This window comes from Macaca nemestrina, chromosome 17, assembly GCF_043159975.1.
Source record: "Macaca nemestrina isolate mMacNem1 chromosome 17, mMacNem.hap1, whole genome shotgun sequence".
Lineage (NCBI taxonomy): Eukaryota > Metazoa > Chordata > Mammalia > Primates > Cercopithecidae > Macaca > Macaca nemestrina.
The window spans coordinates 12,272,330-12,291,107 of NC_092141.1; the positions used below are offsets into that span (position 1 = coordinate 12,272,330).

The window sequence follows — 18,778 nt, forward strand, 5'->3', positions numbered from 1 at the left end:
TGGCTGGAGTAAATGGTGCTATCATAGCTTGCTGCAGTCTTGAACAACTGGACTCAAGTGATTCTCCTACCTTAGCCTCCTGAGTAACTGGCACTACAGGCATGTGCCACCATGCCTGGCTCATTTTCGAATTATTTTGTAGAGGACGGGGTCTTGCTATGTTGCCCAGGATGGTCTCGAACTCAAGCTGTCTTCCTTCCTCGGCCTCCCAGAATGCTGGAATTACAGGCATGAACCACTGCTTGGCCTTGAAAATGTCTTTAAATAAATAACCCTCATAATAGATTAGCAGTTTTATTGGGTATAGAATTCTGGGGTAGAAATTTTTTTCCAGAATTGTGTTTGTATTTTGACAATGTTTTCTGTTTTCCATGGTTACTTTGAAACATTAGATGTGACTTTGATTCGAGAACCTTTGTATGTAACCTCTTTTTTCTTTTGTGATTTATTGTGGGGCTTTTTCTTTTTCCCCAGTGTCTGAAATCTTGATATATTTGCATTCTTCCCCCCGTACACCTCCCCTGTTCCCTTTTCCCAGTCTTCTCCCTCCTTCCCCTCCTCCCCTTACCTTTCTTTTTCCTTGTAGTTTGCTCTCAGTGGACTCTTTCAATCTAGAAACCACTCTTTCATTCTGGGAAAGACAATTTATTATTCTTTTATTCATCTGGGATGTGTGTTCTTCTTACATTGCTATATCGATTCAGTGAAATCCCATCAGACTTTTAAAATATGTATAATGTGACATTTTGATTCTAAAATATGTATGAAAATGGAAAGGACCTAGCCAAAAACAATTTTGTAAAACAGTAAGTTGGAGGGCTTAAAACAACCTGATTTCAAGGTTGACTGTAACACGGTCAGCCTACAAGTACAACCTACAAGCTGCAGTAATTAAGGCTTGGTGGAAGGATATTAAGGATAAACAAATAGATCAATGGAATGTAATAGAAAGTCCAGTAGACAAACACACATGTATAGTCAATTTATTTTTGACTTTGATGCTTGTACAGTTCAATGGGAAAAAAGATAGGCTTTTCATGGTGATGGAACAAACTGGAAAAAGGTTTGAAAAGATAAATCTTAATTTCTACTTCACACCATATGCAAAAATTACCTCAAGATGATTTATTGACCTAAAAGTAAAAGCAAAAACTCTATAAAGCTTCTAAAAGAAAACATGCAAAATATGTTTATTGTCTGGCATGGGCAAAAATTTCTTTGATAGGACAAAGAAACTACTAAAAAATAATAAATTGGATTGTATCGAAATTAAAAATTTCTGCTCATCAAAAGTTTTTAAAGAAAATAAACAGGCAAGGCTAGGCGCGGTGGCTCATGCCTGTAATCCTAGCACTTTGAGAGGCCGAGGTGGGCAGGTCACTTGAGGTCAGGAGTTCAAGACCAGCCTGACCAAAATGGTAAAACCCCATGTCTACTAAAATACAAAATTAGCTGGGCGTGGTATTGCATGGCTGTAACCCCAGCTACTTGGGAGGCTGAGGCGAGAGAATTGCTTGAACCTGGGAGACGGAGGTTGCAGTGAGCAGAGATCGCACCACTGCACTCTATCCTGGGTGACAAGAGCAAAATTCTGTCGAGGCGGGCGGCGGGGAGCAAGGAGGAGGAGAGGGGTAGGGGGAGGGAGAGAGAGAAGAAAACATTCACAATGTATATATATCTGACAAAGGACTTTTGTATGTATAATGAACTACAACTCAAAACAAGCCAGTTTACTTTTTTGTTTTTGAGACAGAATCTCTGTCACCAAAGCTGGAGTGCATCATAGCTTACTGCAACCTTGAACTTCTGGGTTCCAGCGATCCTCCTGCCTCAGCCTCCAGAGTAGCTGGGACTACAGGCACATTCCATCACGCCTGACTCATTTAAAAAATTTTTTTTGTAGAGGTGGGATCTTGCTATGTTGCACAGGCTGGTTTTGAACTCTCCTTAAGTGATCCCCCTGCCTCGGCCTCCCAGAGTGCTAGGACTACTGGCATTGAACCACTGGGCCAGCCCAAACAACCCATTTTAAAAAATGGTTTAAAGACTCTGATAGACAGTTTACAAAGAAGGTATTGGAATGGATAAGTATGTGAGAAACAGCCGTAAGAACATTAGTAATAAGAGAAGTGCAGACTGAAACAAAAAGGTGATAGCACTACACCTCCACCCGAAGGGCTAGAATTTAAAAGACCAGGCAATATCTTGGCAAATATGTGGTGTAAGCAGAATTTTCCTGTATTGTTGAGGAAACAGAAAATGGTACAGCCACGTTAGAAAACTCTTTGCTAGGTTTTTAATAAAATAAATCAGCACCTGCCTCCTGACCCAGCAGTCCTACTTGTTGTTATTTGCCTAAGATGAAAACACTCTCAGAAAGATTTGTAAGTGAATGTTCATGGAAAGTTTATTCGGAATACCCTCCAAATTAGAAAGAACCCAGAGTGTTCAATAATGGAAGAATGAAGAAACAAATTGTGGTATATTATTTAATAAAATACTCTTCCTCAGTAAAGTGGAGAAAATACTGATACCTGCAACCATATTGATGAATCTCTGAAAATGCTGAGCAGAAGAAGCCAGACACAAAAGAGAACATACTGATTCTATCTCTGTGAAATCGAGAGAGGCAGGACTGATCTCTGGTGATTGAAATGAGATCAGTGTTTGCCTCTGGAGGAGATTGACAAGAATGGCACCAGGGAACCAGGGAATTTTCTGGGGTGATGGAATGCTCTATATCTTGCTATATTTTGTGAAATAGAAAGGTGCCTGCATTGGCAAAACTCATTGAGCCACATATGCTTATGTTTTGTGCATCTCACTATATGTAAATGATGCCTCAATTTAAAAAGCAATCCAGAACAATAACAATAATATATATACATATATTATTATTATTATTATTGGGTTTTTTTTGAGACGGAGTCTCGCTCTGTCACCCAGGCTGGAGTGCAATGGTGCGATCTCGGCTCACTGCAACCTCCACCTACTGGGTTGAAGTGATTCTCCTGCCTCAGCCTCCCAAGTAGCTGGGATTACAGGCCCATACCACTGTGCCTGGCTAGTTTTTTGTATTTTTAGTAGAGACGAGGTTTCGCCATTTTGGCCAGGCTGGTCCTCAGGTGATCCGCCTACCTCGGCCTCCCACAGTGCTGAGATTGCAGGCATAAGCCACTGGGCCTGGCCTAATTTTTGTATTTTTAGTAGAAACAGGGTTTTGCCATGTTGGCCAGGCTTGTCTCACACTCTTGACCTCAGGTGATCTGTCTGACTCGCCTCCCACAGTCTGGGATTACAGGCTTGAGCCGCCGTGCCCGGCCAGTAACAATAAAAATTATATTGATAGTTTTTTTAGTCTCTCTGAACAGTATTTGTGGTTTTCTGTCCTTGTTCTCAAAGCACCTATACATTTCAACAATTTAGGTGACCTGATACATATGTGAACACTGTGTTTTTATTGAATTCAGCTTTCATGCCTGTGGAACAATATTGTGATCAATTTTATTTCTGCCCATGTGGTTTCCCTTTTCATGATGTTTGGAAGAACCCTTCTCAAAAATTCAAAAGAGTGAAATTTTTAAGAAGGTTATCAAGTTTCTTTTGAGGATTAATCTAGAGTATCTGTTGCACCTCATCAGGTATAGTGTACCCCTAAGTAGCTAGAGTTCCCTAAAATGTGTGGGGACATGTTTTCAGTGTGCTTTAAAAATAACATTTCTTTCTTTTTTTAATACAGAAAAAGTATAAAGAAGAAAGCCAAAATGGCCCATTATCTTATCATCCAGGTAGTTCATGTTACCCTTTAAAAAATCAGTAGTACCTGCTTCTGGTAAGATAATTCAGTTGGTGCAGAAAGTTATAAAACAAAAAATAAGCTTCGTGCCCTTAATATTTATTTCCAAAGATAACCCTATTAAATGTAAAATGCCTTGCACAAAAGCTTATTATATGTCAGAATACATAATAATTTATATAGATCCTTAAAGAATATTTACACACAATAGCAGCTTTTTTCTGCACTTTTTTGTAGCTTGAGTTTTTATTGACTTAATAACTTAGTACGTCTTGAAAATATTTCTGAATTAACCCATACCCTTTTCCTCCTCCTCCTCTTCTTCTTCTTCTTTTTTGTTTTTTGAGATTTTCTCACTCTTGCCCAGGCTGGAGTGCTGTGGTGCGATCTCAGCTCCCCGCAACCTCCACCTCCCAGGTTCAAGTGATTCTTGTGCCTCAGCCTCCCAAGAAGCTGGGTTATAGGCATGCACTACCACACCTGGCTAATTTTTGTATTTTTTGGTAAAGATGGGGTTTCACCATGTTGGCCAGGCTGGTCTTGAACTCCTGGCCTCAAGTGATCCACCCGCCTCGGCCTCCTGAAGTGCTGGGATTACAGGGGTGAGCCACTGTGCCCCACGCACATATCCTATTCTTAGTTGTATAGTATTCATTTCATTGTATAGGTGTATTATGTTTCCTTATTGATAGCTATTTAGATTATTTTCATTGTTTAATTAAAAACAATGTTTTAGAGGACAACTTTGTGCTGGTGAAATGTACTTTTAAAAATTAACCAAGTTTACTTCTTCATAGGTTGGTAATTTTCAGCCCTTGTCATAGGAGAGACTGGAAGTAGCTGTGTCTTCTCAACCTTGTTACTATTGAGATATTAGATTGGAAAATTCTTTGTTGTGGGAGGCCATCGTCTTGTGCATGGTAGGATGTTTAGTTTAGTGGCGTCCCACTAGATGTCAGTAACACAAGCTCCCTACTAGCTGTGACAGCCAAAATGTCTGCAGACGTTACCAAATGAACCTTGGGGTGCAAATTTGCTTCTTCTTAGGGCCACTGGTACAGAGAGCACTGCGGGTTTACACAGATGAACCTTTTTCCTGACTGAGGAGCTGCAGAAGTCAGATGTAAGAGGTGTATTCCTTGGGGTTTGCATGGATGCCAGAAAAGGGGAATTGGAGAATGGCTGGAGGGATATCTCATAGAGTCCAGGGAGAACATCAAAGCTTTGGGAGCAAGTCATAGTTGCCAGAAACCAAAGCAATCCAGTACGTGTTCTTTCATACATTTAGCAAATGTTTGTTGAATGTCTGCCTTCTGCTAGTTACTATGGTGTGGGCATAGGTATTTCATGTTGAAAAAAGAGATGTGATTGTTACTTCATGAAGCTTGAGATTTAGAGGTAGACAAAGATGTGTGTATGTGTGTGTGTATAAAATTATAATCACCTGCATGCTATTAAAGGAAGAGAACCAGGTGCTAATGAGAGAATGAAATATGGGCCTAATTTAGAAGGAGGGTGGTGAAAATGTAGTCAGTGAAGGCTTCTAAACCTGAGTGAATTTTACTAGATTTGGGGGAGGGATTGATGAGTGTTCCAAGTGGAAGGAATAGCATGTATTTGAAATTACCAAGGTGGGAAATATTCAACTTGTCATGGAATGGAAGGAATGGCAGTTCACATGGAAGATGACTGAATGAGAAAGGAAAAACAAATTTAGATTAAAGTTGTAGAGACAGTTAGATATGGAGAGATGGGCCACATAATATAGGGCCTTGTAGATAAAGAGCTGGATGACATCCAGAGTGTAGTGGGGAGCTATAAGCAGTTGAGTGATTTACAATCTAAACTGATTATTTACAGTCTAAAGTAATTATTCTGGCTGCTGTGTGGCATATGTATTGAAAGGAGGTAAGAATATAGTTAGGGAGACCTGATAAAGCTGTGGTAATATAGCTAAAGCATAATAGTCATCTATTATGACTTTAATAATATTAAATTGATGACAGTTGAGGTAGAGAGAGACTGTGAAGAAATTTTGGAAGTAATTAATAAATATTGGTGATAATTTATAGATGGTGACAAGGAGGAAGGTGTTCATAGTGACTTGTAGAATTCTGGCTTGAATTAATGGGTTCAGCTGCGATTACTGTGATGGAGACTACTGGGTATGGAGCATCCATAAATGGGGGTCATAGGGCAAGATTGAGTTTTAGATATACTAAGTTTGAGATACGTGTGACATATTTTATTAGTGATATCAAAACATATATATAGTGTGTGTGTATATATGTATGTGTATGTGTACATGTGTGTCTGTGCTTATGTGCATGTATCACATACTGTGGTGTTGAAAATATGAGTCTGGTGCCAGAGGTGAGTTTGTAGATTGGAGATAAAAAGTTGAGAATTGCTGGCATATAGATGAAAGGGTTGCCTAGGAATAGAGAGTGAGAATGTATTTTGATGAGAAAATTGGGTCCAGGGCTGAGCCCCAAGAAAATGTAACATTTAGAGGTTGGATAGAAGAGGAGGGACAGGCAAAAATTAAAAGATGCTTGATAATTAGGAAGCAAACTGGTAGTATGTGATGTTATAGAAAGCTAGCATTGTTTCATAGTGCAGTTGGGAAGGAATTATGGTTGGCTATGTCTAATGTTCTGAGAATGCTAGTAAAGCTACCCTCTTGGCAAAAGCTCCCGAGTTATACTTTAAACTACTCTTAATTTCTTACATACTTGGGAAGAGGTTTTAGCTGCCACTGGAAATTGGAGCCTAAACAGGGAAAGGATCTCATGAAAACATGTAGCCTATAGATTTAGGGCAGTTTTGCTTACCTTTTCTTGAAGAAGCATAGCCCAGAAAAACTGTTCTAAGAGTAAACTTTGAGTACAACTGACACAAGATCAGCTCTTAGGAAACAGTCAATAGCAGCGGATGCAAACATGAATGTTTGTCTTGTTCTCTTTAATGTTACTCTTTTCCGTGGTGATAAAACATTTCTTTGTATTTTATAAATCAGTACTACTTCAAAATACTGCAGACTTATCTAATTTGTCTAATACATTCTGTTCACTAAATATGAATATCAGAATTTGAAATTTTCTATTTACAGTGTTTGAGCCATTCTTCTGGACATTTCATTTTTCAGTTCTTCCTTTTGCCTCATCTTAGATCACAGCAAAGATACTCATTTGTTAGTAGTGCCAGGAAGCAGGCAGTTTCCATGGTAACTGACAGACCGAGTTTACTGTGGAAATTTCCGGAATTAACAGAGCTGCATTGCAGAAGGATGCATAAAGCAGTATTCATCTAGAGATCGTAACAGTACGGACACAGAAGAACAGTTGCAGTGGTGTGCAGGGTATGTCTTACCTTTATTTTCCCGTCTAAGGAAGATTAGTCATATATATGTGTGTGTGTGTGTGTATATATATATATATGCTGAGGAGACAGTAAAACAGCTTGGGGCATTTTAGTATATGCTGGCTTGATAGAGTCAAAGTTGCTTAGGAAAAAGAAGGAAGAAATGATTTGGGAAAGAAGGTATATTTGATAGCATTGGGAAGAAATCAAGATCAGATGATTGAGGGAGAAGAATGTGATAGTGAAATAAGAGGAGAAAACATACTTAAAACTAATTAAATAATAAAAGGTTCTTACAGATAGCGGTTCTAGGCACAAGAAGATATTTATTTATTGAAGGAAAATAGTAGACATTGTCAAGTTTGAGAAATCAAGTTCTTGTGTCCAGGAAGAAGAAATCTGTTAAGATAATTACCTATTACTTGCTGAAAGATAGGTAGATATGAGAGATGTCCAAGATATTAAACAAGGAGGTTTGCTGACATCTTAGTGTACTTACCTCAGTGATGAGAGAATCCTAGGAGGGTTTCTGCCCCTAATTCCACTCCCTGTTGATTGGTGGGGGATTTTCAAGAAAAATTCTGAAATGTATCTTGAGATTAAATTCTGGAAACAAAACTATAGGATTTGGGCAGATAATTGAAGGTGCCTGTCATACAGAGCATAATTATAAATTTAAAAGAGAAAAAGGATGTAGAAAATATGATTTAGATTATTTGCATGATAGGTGCAATTTAGGTTGCTAGATATCATTTGGTATCATTTATATCATGTAGTCAGCAAACTACAGCTCATGAGCTGAATCCATCCTGTTTGCTTGTATTTGTAAGTAAAGTTTTATTGGAACATAGCCACACCCATCCCCGCAAAGCCTAAAATATTTGCTATCTGGTTCTTTACAGAAAAAGTTTGTAACTCGTGATTTAGATGGTGTACTGGATTTTTCAAGGCTTCTGTGAGATTACCACAAACTTGGTGGCTTAAAACAACAGAAATTTATTCTCTCACAGTTCTAGAGGCCAGAAATCTGAAGGTGTTGGCAGGGCCATGCTTCTCCTGAAGGTTCTAGGGGAGGATCCTTCCTTTCTTTCAGCTTCTGGTACTGCTGCTCTTCTTTGGCTTGTGGCAGCGTAACCATAATCTCTATCGCCTTTTTCCCCAGTGTCTGTCTTGTGTATCTCTGTCTTCTCCTTTTCTTTGTTTGGTCTCTTATAAGAACAGTTACTTTATTTAGTGCCCACCTAATCCAGAATCTCTTTTTTGAGATCCTTAATTTCATCTGTAAAGATAGGTTACTTTCTGAGATTCTGGATGGACATGTCTTTTGTGTGTGTGTGTGCAGATGGTATTGAAGAACTGGGTTTTGGCTTAAGTCACATTGTATATTAGGGATAGCCAGTTCTTAGTGTTTCCTTTGACCTGCTGGAGAAGATATTAAACCAGGTTTCAAAGGCAAGGTGATAGAGGCATAGTTGAATCATAGAAGATAGCTTTTGTGACACAAACATAACCAGTAGAGTAAAGGGAGTACTAGAAAAGTCACAGGAGAAAGACGACTAAAATATTCTCAGAAAGCTGATGAAGACCAGTGCCTGATGCTTCATATCGTTCTCTTCTTGTCTCTTCATATTTTTCTCCACTTAACTCCCACCTCCAAAAAAACAACAACATGAATTTGAAATTTTAATGAAAAATAGTTGGCACGAAAACAAAAATCACAGTTTTGAGGGATGGCTCATGGCTAAATTATGGCACTGGGAAATATATATATGATTCAAAAGAAATAGACTTAATAAGCAAGTAGAGGAGTGGCAGTGTAGAAAGTATACACCAATGTAAAGACCAGTGAACCTGAGACTTGGCTGTTGTTGAGAGCCTTCTTGTCATTGTGGGAGTATACAAACTGTTGGCCTAGGCAGGAGAGAAGGTCTGTGATATTTTTCCTCTTCTCATATGGGCATATTTGTAAACCATAATAACAGTGGTAGATATCTATCTTTGCATTCCCTGGAAGTCTCATTTACGATATTTGGGTATATTCTGAAATGTTTACAAAGTGATGAATTCACATGGTGAAGAATCAAATAGTAGGCAAGGGATTCCAGTGTAGGTGCTGGAGCTGCAGAGAAAAGCCACCTAATATTGCCTATATTCTCACCTGCACACTTTGAAATGAAACTTCTGATACAGACTTTATGGAGATGATCATCAGAAGAATTAAACAAATGGTTAAGCCAAATTAGGGTTCACTAAGAGTAAGTAAGCAGTACCAAACTAGCCTAATATACTTTTTTGAGAGTGTTACTAGGACTGTAGAGCAGGAGTTTGGCAGAGACTAGGTGTATCTTGATTTCAACCTTCATGGGCACAGAGGAGGAAGACGAAGCCCAATACAGTATTTTCAGGAAGTTTCTTAGAAGGACAAGAGTGAAGTCCGCGTTTTCTTTCTAATCAAATTCTGTTAGTCTGTGACCATGTATATTCTGAACACCAAATTGGAAGCCATGGGAATGAAAGTTTTTCTTTTCTTCCTTTAGCAAAACATTTGTAATTGTCTGCCTAAATAGCTTCATAGAAAGACGCAAATTCCCTTGAATCCAACTACAACTAGACTTTAACTCTTAATTTTTCTGTTAGTATCATGAGTATATGATAACAATATCATAAGGAACTAGAATAAAATCAGGTGTAAAGCATAGATTGGGATTAAATTAAGCTGGTTGATCATAGTTCACATGTACAGGCTAAAATTTAAGCAGTATAAGGTACTCATGAATACCCTAGATTTCAAGTCTTTGTATGATGTAAAATGAATGTGTCTATATATAGAATTTATTTCTATAAAATTGTTTTCCTTTTCTCGTTGACATGTTTAGGTAAGTGTCTCAAAAATAATAAAAGTAAGCTTGAGGATGTTTAATAAGTAGGTGTTCAAAACACAACTCACATAGTAATAGTACTAAGAATTAGCTAACAGATCACAAATGAAAAGTCGTGAGACTCTTGGTTTTTAATTTGCTTTAAGAACTAAATTTCTGACTTTGTAAAAGCAATTTGAGGTTTGTAGTGCAAAATGATATATGAGTAGCAGTGTCCTGCTAAAATATTTGTTAAGAAACATAGATGAAAATATGAAACACTGAAAATTAAGATAACTTAACTCCCTATAGGATCTAATAATGGATTCTAATAGTAACACAGCCAGAATAAGGAAAATTTTTACCTAGGGTTTCTTTTATAGCAGAGGCTTCATCCCTTTTCATGTTTATTTCTTCTCCTGCCCATACTAGTAACTACCAGAAAAAAACTGGGGAGGGATGGGAAGAGGGAGGAGAAATGGATGCTGACGAATTCTTATCTGGGAAGTGTGGTCATTATGAGTAAAGTGTTCTAGGTAGAAGTAGAGAAGGATTGTAGTAACAGTATAGTGCTGCTGTGCTGCCCAGTATAGACTTAAGGATTGTATTTTTATGTTGCTGTTGTCGGTTCAGAATACAGTATTAGAGACCAAGGAAGTTGGAGAGAGGAGAATTTACCATGGGAGCAATGAGTGCTCTAATTCGTAATATACTAGATCTAGATATCTCAAATCTGCCTTTGAACCATAGGCATGTAATGGGCAAATCCCTATCAGACAAGTAGAGTGCAGCCCAAAGATAATCTTCTTTTTCTTTCTCTCCTTCTCTCAACAGTTTTATCGAGGTATAATTGGCATAGAATAAACTGTATATATTTAAAGCATGTCATTTGCTAGGTTTTGACATATGTGTACATCTGTGATGCCATCACCATAGTCAAGTTAACATATCCATCATTCCCAGAATTTCTTCCTTCTCGTTGTAGTGGGTTTTTTTGTTTTTGTTTTTTGTTTGTTTTTTTGAGATGGAGTCTCACATTGTCGCCTGGGCTGGAGTGCAGTGGTGTGATCTTGGCTCACTGGGAACCTCCGCCTCCTGGATTCAGGAGATTCTCCTGCCTCAGCCTCCCGAGTAGCTGGGATTACAGGTGCCCACCACCACGCCCAGCTAATTTTTGGTATTTTTAGTAGAGACAGGGTTTCACCATGTTGGCCAAGCTGGTCTCAAACTTCTGACCTCGTGATTCGCCCACCTCGGCCTCCCAAAGTGCGGGGACTACAGGTGTAAGCCATTGCGCCTGGCCTCTTGTTACAGTTTTTATGTTTAGACATTTGATTTGGTTATTCTTTCTCTCTTCCACGTCTATATTTAACATACTCTATCCATCCTTTAGTTTTTTAATATATGGAACGTAGTAAATGTTTCATTGTCTTTATTAATTCTAGTATTTTTGTCATTTCTGGGTCAGTTTCAATTGATTGATGTTTTCCTCTTCATTACGGGTCATGTTTTTCTGCTGTTTTGTGTACTGTGGTCATTTTAGGTTGCGTGCTGGAGATTATTGTGTGATGGCTGTTTTTGTATTTTCATGAATGTTTTTGAGTTTTGTTCTTTGGTTAAGTTACTTGGAGATACTTTGATCCTTTCAGGTCTTGCTTTTTAGCTTTCGCAGATGAGACTACTCTAGAGGTAATTTTGCCTCACTAGTAAGGTAAAATCCTTCTAACTACTGTGTTGGATTCCAGTCAGGAAGTTTTCCACTCCAATGGCTAAGAATAGGAACTGCCTTGTATGATCCTGGGTATGATTCCCTCTTAATCCTTTTAGGTGGCTGCTTCTTCAGGCTTGTATACGTTCCTCACAATCATCCACTGATCAAGGAGGGCCCTCTGCATATCTGTGGGGTTCTCTTTCTGTGTAGCTCTCTCTTATCCTGTACTCTGCCATGTGAACTCTGGCTACATTGGTCTCCCTAGATTCCCAGATCCTTGTCCTCAACACAAGGGCACTGCCAGGATCTGCCTAGATCCCCCTCCCTGTATCACAGTTGGTGAACTCTTTAGGCAGTAAGCTGGGGACAATTGTAGGGCTCATCTTACATATTTCCTGTCTTTCAGTGTCTGCTGCCCTTTGTTTCCTGATGATTTCCAGTGTCTTCCAGATTGCCTGTACATTCTGTTTTTTTCAGTTGTTTTAGGTATGAGGGTAAGTCTGTCTCCTGATACTTCATAGTAGGACAAGTGAAGGTGCCACATTGACTCTCACTGTGAGACGGAAACAGGAATTGTGGAACTAGGGAATAATATCTTGAAGACTTTGAGAAAGAGCATCTCCAAACAAGATATCTTGCAGGATTCAAAATAGTTTCTTACAATAGTGACTGACATTCTTAATACAGTGAAAGAAGTCATGGCGTTTATAAAAATGGATTGGAAAAATCTCAAGGAGAAAACAGACTGGATGGATAGGCAGCAAGATTATAGAAAAGGGACAGATGAGGGAAAGACATAGCTAGGGACCTGAAAAGCACTGGTAGAGTGAAATCCCTTTTGATGCAGTTGTGAATATAAATGATACTACATGACAGCAAAGGAATTTGAAGGCAGTCATTGATTTGAAAGCATACCAATTACTGAATTTCTTAAAAATATAAATTCACAAACACAAGGGAAGGTAAACCACAAACTGGGAAAATATTTGCAATGCAGGACAAGGGTTGATGGTGTTAATAGGTAAGGAACTTGTTAGTAGAAGCAGCGATAACAAAACAAACACCTGGGCTAGGAAGGCTCAGGGGTGCTATCTTAGTCAGTTAATCATCAGAAAAAAAGACACGTTTGTTCACCAGATAGCATAAGAATGTTCAACTCTAGCAGTTGAAAAGAATGATCTAACTCTAACACTTTTCAAATTGGCCTGAGGAAAAAGGTGCTGTCGACTAAGTACAGTGGGCACCTTTTGGCTGATAGTACTCCTAAATCAGTGCAGGCTTGGTACGCAGCCATTCCAGTAGTGATACCAATTATTTAATGACTGTGTTAAAATGTGTTAAGTGAAATCTGTGAGCAGTAGGTATAATACGCTGTTTTTGCAACCTATTCCCATAGTATAGAAAGATACAAAGTAATATGTACTAAATTGTGAATATTGGTTTTTTTCTGGATTATTATTGATTTTTCCATTTTCCTTTTTATCTTCTACCTTTGTAGCTTTAGGAGGGATTTTAGATTCGGTAATCCGGTTGGAAAAAGCAGTTCAAGTTCTGGTCCTGCTGCTGAATTTGCACAGCAAACACACTGCATCTAATAGAGGGTAGGGGTGAAGGTAGACGACGTGGCTAGAGCTGTCCTAATAACCGTACTTGACTGGCTACTGTATTTCTTTAAAAAAGCAAGGCTACCTGCCTATTTACGAAGTCCCAGGCAGCTTTATTAGACATTGTATAGAAATACAGCTTTTCTCAGTGTCCAGTCTGATTGATGTTCTGGGACATTATGTCACTGTTCTTTGTGTGTTTGTGTGTTTTTTTAATCTGTAGGATTTCAGAAATTTCAGACTAGTAAATTAGTCTGGGTCAATGAAAGGACAACTAAAAAACAATAATTTTAATTCAGTATTAAATTTAGGTTAACAGATACATTTGTCATTTCTAGCCAGAAGATAACAATCAGGAAGGATTTCAGTGCAAATATGTAGGCTTAAAAAAATTAGTTTTCAGATTTTAATCTAACAAGATAAATCTGATATCAAAATATAATTTCTGTACATTGAATTGTACTTTTAATAAGGCCTGTATTATATGAATTCATGCCCTATATTAAGTATTCTATCTATAATCTTGCATGTTTTGAAAAAGTTAGGACCATTCATATTTCACTTCTTTTGAATGTCTGTGACATCTGTGGCAGTTTTTCCGGGTGTATGTGTGTGTGTTTTCTCTAGAACGTGGAACTGCTAAGTCTCTGGGAACCAAGAATTATTAGATGTGGAATAGTAAGGCTCTGAAATCAGGGACACCAGAGTTAAGAATTTTTTTTGTGTGTGTATTTTTTCTGTGTGTGTATTTTGTGTGTGTGTATCTTAATCAGATTGTATTGCCTTATTCATGTGTTTTTTGCGGGGTACTGTGGTATGGACTAGAGAACTTGTAGTGACTCATGAAGAAACCTTGGAATGACACATGAAGGATGATAGGAAAGTCATTCTGAGGCAGGATGCTTTACTGAATTGTTTTCAACCAGGGTATCAGACATCAGGAATGAGTTCAGGAGAATGAAAACGTGTTAGGTGCTCTACAGGTTCAGAGACACTTCTCCAGTAATGAACTATAGAAATGACCCCTGAAAGTATAGTCTTAAGATTCTATTCAAGGAAATACTTTTGGCCTGTTGTCTAGAACTGCTCTGTGGATTTGGAGACAGTTAGCATCATTGGCCCCCAGCCACTAATGCTAATTGCACTTCCCTTTGATTGTGATGACCAAACTGCTGCTGATGCTGGAGGTGTCCGGGCACTACCTTCTTTGAGAGTCATTGGGAAATAAAATAATGCTAGGGGCTGTATTAATTAAAAGTAAGTTTGTTTGCATCTAAACAACAACCAGGATAGGAACAAATAGGGGCTTAAACCAGATAATTTATTTCCCTTTTCCATAGAAAAGTCTGGAGATAGGAAGGCTAGGGTTGGTGTAGTGGCTTCATTGTTATTGGAGTCAGTGCTGTTTTCTGCTCCATCATTCTCAGGACATTATTTCACTTCTGCAGGGCATTGAGGGTGGCTGGAGCTCTAGTCATTACCTACATTCCAGGCAACAGCAAGGAGGTTGGAGGAAAAGAACAAGAGTCTTTTTTCCAACTGAGTTAGCTCCTTTTAAGTACTGTGTTCCTATTTTCCACCTCTAACTGCAAGGAATGTTGGTGACTTAGCTCGGGCTGCAAAATACCACACACTAGGTGGCTTAAACAACATAATTTATTTCTCACAATTCTGAAGACTGGAGAGTCCAAGATTAAGGTGCTGGCAAGGTAGGTTTTAACCTGAGGCTTCCTCCCTTGGTTTACAGGTGGCCACCTCTCACTGTGAGCTCAGATGACCTTTTGCACATGTGAGAAGAGAGTGAACTCTGTGGTCTCTCTTCTTGTAAGGACACTAATCCCAGTGGATTAGGGCCCCACCCTTCATTAACCTTCATTGAACCTTCCTTATCTTCTTATAGGCCCTGTCTTCAGTACAGTCACGTTTGGGGTTAGGGCCTTAACATGTGGATTTTGAGAGGGAACACAGTTCAGTTGATAGTAGTTGGGAAATGTAGCCTTTTAGCTGGGTGCATTGCTGCCCCAAGTAAACGAGGATCTTGTTAGGGAGGATGAAGAGGAGAATGGATGTTGGGTGACAGCTGATAGTTACTGCCACAGTGGCTGTTGTCTGAGTTTTCCAGGTTGGTAATGAGAACCTTGGGGTTGGAATCCTATGAAGTGTTCATTGGAGGCAGGTAAGGGTGATCTGTATAAAATAATGCACAGAAAATTATGAAGGGAAAGATGAGGGATTTTAGGAATTATTTTTATTTTGGGGAGTACATAGTAGGTGTATATATTTATGGGAGTACATGAGATGTTTTGGTACAGGCATGCAATGTGTAATAATCGCATCATGGGAAATTGGGTATTCATCCCCTCATGCACTTATCCTTTGTGTTACAAACAATCCAATTGTACTAGGAATTATTTTTGATAAAATATAGTCCCCATTCTCAAGAAAGTGATATCCCAAGGAAAAGTCAGGGAACTTTTTTTTTTTCTTTAAGAGTATAATTGTAGGGAAATATTTATCAGCAAATAAGGGCAACTTTGCATCTTTATTGGTTTCTATTTTTCACCAATCTTCTCATGGGGTGTGTTTTCTACTGTTTATGTTCTTTCTTTCCTAGGCCGCTTACATAGTTTAGGACAGAAATTGATTGACTGCAGAGTTTAATGGTAAGGTTCTGGTCTGGTTCCTGTATCTAGTCACTCCAGCACTGTATCTGTGTATAGCCCTTCTGTGGAAGCCATTGTGGTTGTACCAACTGTTAAAACAATTGCTGTGAAATGGACTCAGTTTTACTGGAAAGATTGCTAGCCCAGTATAAAGATGAATGTATGAACATGGCTTGCTGATGTCATAACCGTGGCATGTTTTTCTGTGTTTTTACAGCACTTTTTCTTTGTAAATGAGAAACTTGGAACTCTGGGTAGGAATCACATTCTCCTCTTTTAACAGCTTTACTGAGATATAATTCACGTTCTGCAGTTCACACATTTAAAGTGTATAGTTCAGTTGCATTTAGTATGTTTACAGAATTGTGCATCTGGTACCTTATTCAATTTTTGGATATTAGCCCAAGTAGATACCCTGTATCACTTAGCTTTCAACCTGTTCATTTTCAAAAAGAAAAAAAGGGACTTTATCCAGGAACTATACAAAAAAACTACAGTGAGCTAAACTAATTAGTCGAGATATTCCATAAATACTAAAATTTGATCTTTAAAGTAATAGAGATAATATTGTAACCATTTTCATTCTGTAATTTCTGTATAGTAATGAAGTATCTTTCATTTCAGTTCTCAAGAATGCTAGCATAAGTATTATATAGCGGTGTAGTCATGAAAGTCATAGTACATCATCTTTACCATATTCTCTTGGTTAGAGGCAAGTCACAGGTCCCACTCACACTCAAAGAGAAGTACCTACACAAAAATATGAACACTAAGAAGGTGGGGATCATGGGGACTTCCTGGAGCCTGTCTGCCACAGCCCCTCAATTAGCGAACACTTTATAAAATTTTGCTTCCGATTTACAAGTAATCTTAATTAACTTTTTTTCAGCTTCCCTCGGGGGTAGATTGGTGCTGTATATTTCACCAGTAATTAAACTATGCCATTGAGATAGTGTTTATTTGCCAAAGGTTATAGAACAGTAATCATTATACATGGAACTTCTTCATGTTAGAACTTTTTTCAGGCTTAATCGTCTACTTCATGAAAAAGATTACCAAGAAAAGTTTCCTATTTTTGCCTAGACCTGAGTTCCATCCTAAAAGATCAGTTCCGGCTTCATCTTCACCTAAATGGTCACTTATGCTACTGATTTCCAGGCTTCTTGTGACTCTGGATGCTAGAGTATCAAATAATATGGGTGAAAGGATTTTGAACTGAAAAGCACTTGAATGAATGAAAGCTGGTGTTATCACCTAGTATGATTTGAAAGTCTGTTACTTGGACCACTGATATAGTAAATTGTTATTTAGACCAAGTGTATGAATCTTTGAAGTGTAACTTTGAACCTTAATATTAGAACATAGGATTATTCTCGGGGTGGGGGTAGATTTTAAAGTTCTAAGTTTTTGGGGAACCTTAAAAGTTGCTACAGAAAACCATTCTACTGATTGGAGAAAACATTCCTAAATTTTGCAAGAAGAAAAATAAATGACCAAGCACATAAACTTTTCCTGTTGGTTTCATAGGATCAGAGTTAAAAAGAAATCTTGATCATTTTGTATGAAACTGAAAAATATAGTTGATATTTAATGAATTGTTTTCATTGTGTGTGTGGTTGATAGTTTGTTCCTACACATTGGGTTTGGGGTGTGTGTGTGTGTGAGAGAGAGAGAGAGCAAGAGAGAGAAACAGATTGGTTTTACATTTTTCATTGGATTTACTTTTTTATAAAGCATGGTTAGAAATTAATACTTTGATCTCCAGGTTGAGATTTTGGAGATGATTTTTTATTTAATGGAAATATGTAATGAGTGAGCTCTTTTGTCTATGAGCCACTTATTTTTTATCCCATTGCTTTATCGAACCAGGGCTGAAAATTTCAATTTCGAATAGCACATGGCAATTTTCCTCTTAGAGCCAGCTAGCTGTTCAGTTGACTGTTCTCCCACCTCAGCATGGTATTAACAAGAACGGGACAGTATACTAAGGCACTATTTCCCAAACATTACTGGAATCATCTGGGGGTCTTTAAAAATACTGTTTTCTGACTCCTGTCCCTGGATAATTCAGATTTAATTGCTATGGGATGATACCTGGGCATTGAGATTTTTAAAATCTCCCCCAGGTGATTGTAAGGTACAGCCAACTTTGGGAATAGTTGTACTAACTGAAGATCGAGGTACTGGAATAACTAATGTTGGGTAAGATAGGATAAGAACTGTTTCTCAATGATGTTCGCAGCTCTTGGGATTCTCACTTGATGATGCTCTTTGGATAAATCCTTATCCAAGTTTGAATAAGATCTTATATTTAGAAATGAAAACTGATCCACAGAATTAATAAATGGGAATTGTTCAAGTCTTCTTGGGAATTTGTTTTTATGAATCCCATTGAAGCTATGTCTATTGACTACCTAAATCTAGATCATTCTTAATCCAGTGTGTAAAAAACCAGGATGACACAAACGAAAAACTTCAAAAACCTGGAGGTCAGACTATTTTAGTAATTTAGAAAACATTTTTCCCACACATTAATCAGTACTAAAAGAAAAAAGTTAAAACCTATTTAAAATGTGGAAAAATTGCTTCCCAATATTTTAACAGAGAGAGACTGAGAACACACAGCATTGAGTCATCAGGAAAACTGAAGATCTCCCCTGAACAACACTGGGATTTCACTGCAGAGGACTTGAAAGACCTTGGAGAAATTGGACGAGGAGCTTATGGTTCTGTCAACAAAATGGTCCACAAACCAAGTGGGCAAATAATGGCAGTTAAAGTAG

At 38.2% G+C, this 18,778-nt stretch overlaps 1 protein-coding gene and 1 pseudogene across 3 annotated transcripts in view; one reads left to right on the forward strand and one right to left on the reverse strand.

The window, feature by feature from the left end:
• The window catches only part of LOC105473552 (mitogen-activated protein kinase kinase 4), a 122,290-nt gene that overhangs the window by 41,324 nt on the left and 62,188 nt on the right, over positions 1-18,778 (forward strand). For all 3 annotated transcript variants that reach the window (XM_011727358.2, XM_011727357.2, XM_011727359.2), the window contains one exon: positions 18,600-18,774. In XM_011727358.2, the coding sequence (XP_011725660.1) occupies positions 18,600-18,774 (175 nt within the window). The remainder of the gene's footprint in view (positions 1-18,599; positions 18,775-18,778) is intronic.
• Positions 14,296-14,373, reverse strand: LOC112425204 (small nucleolar RNA U3; annotated as a pseudogene).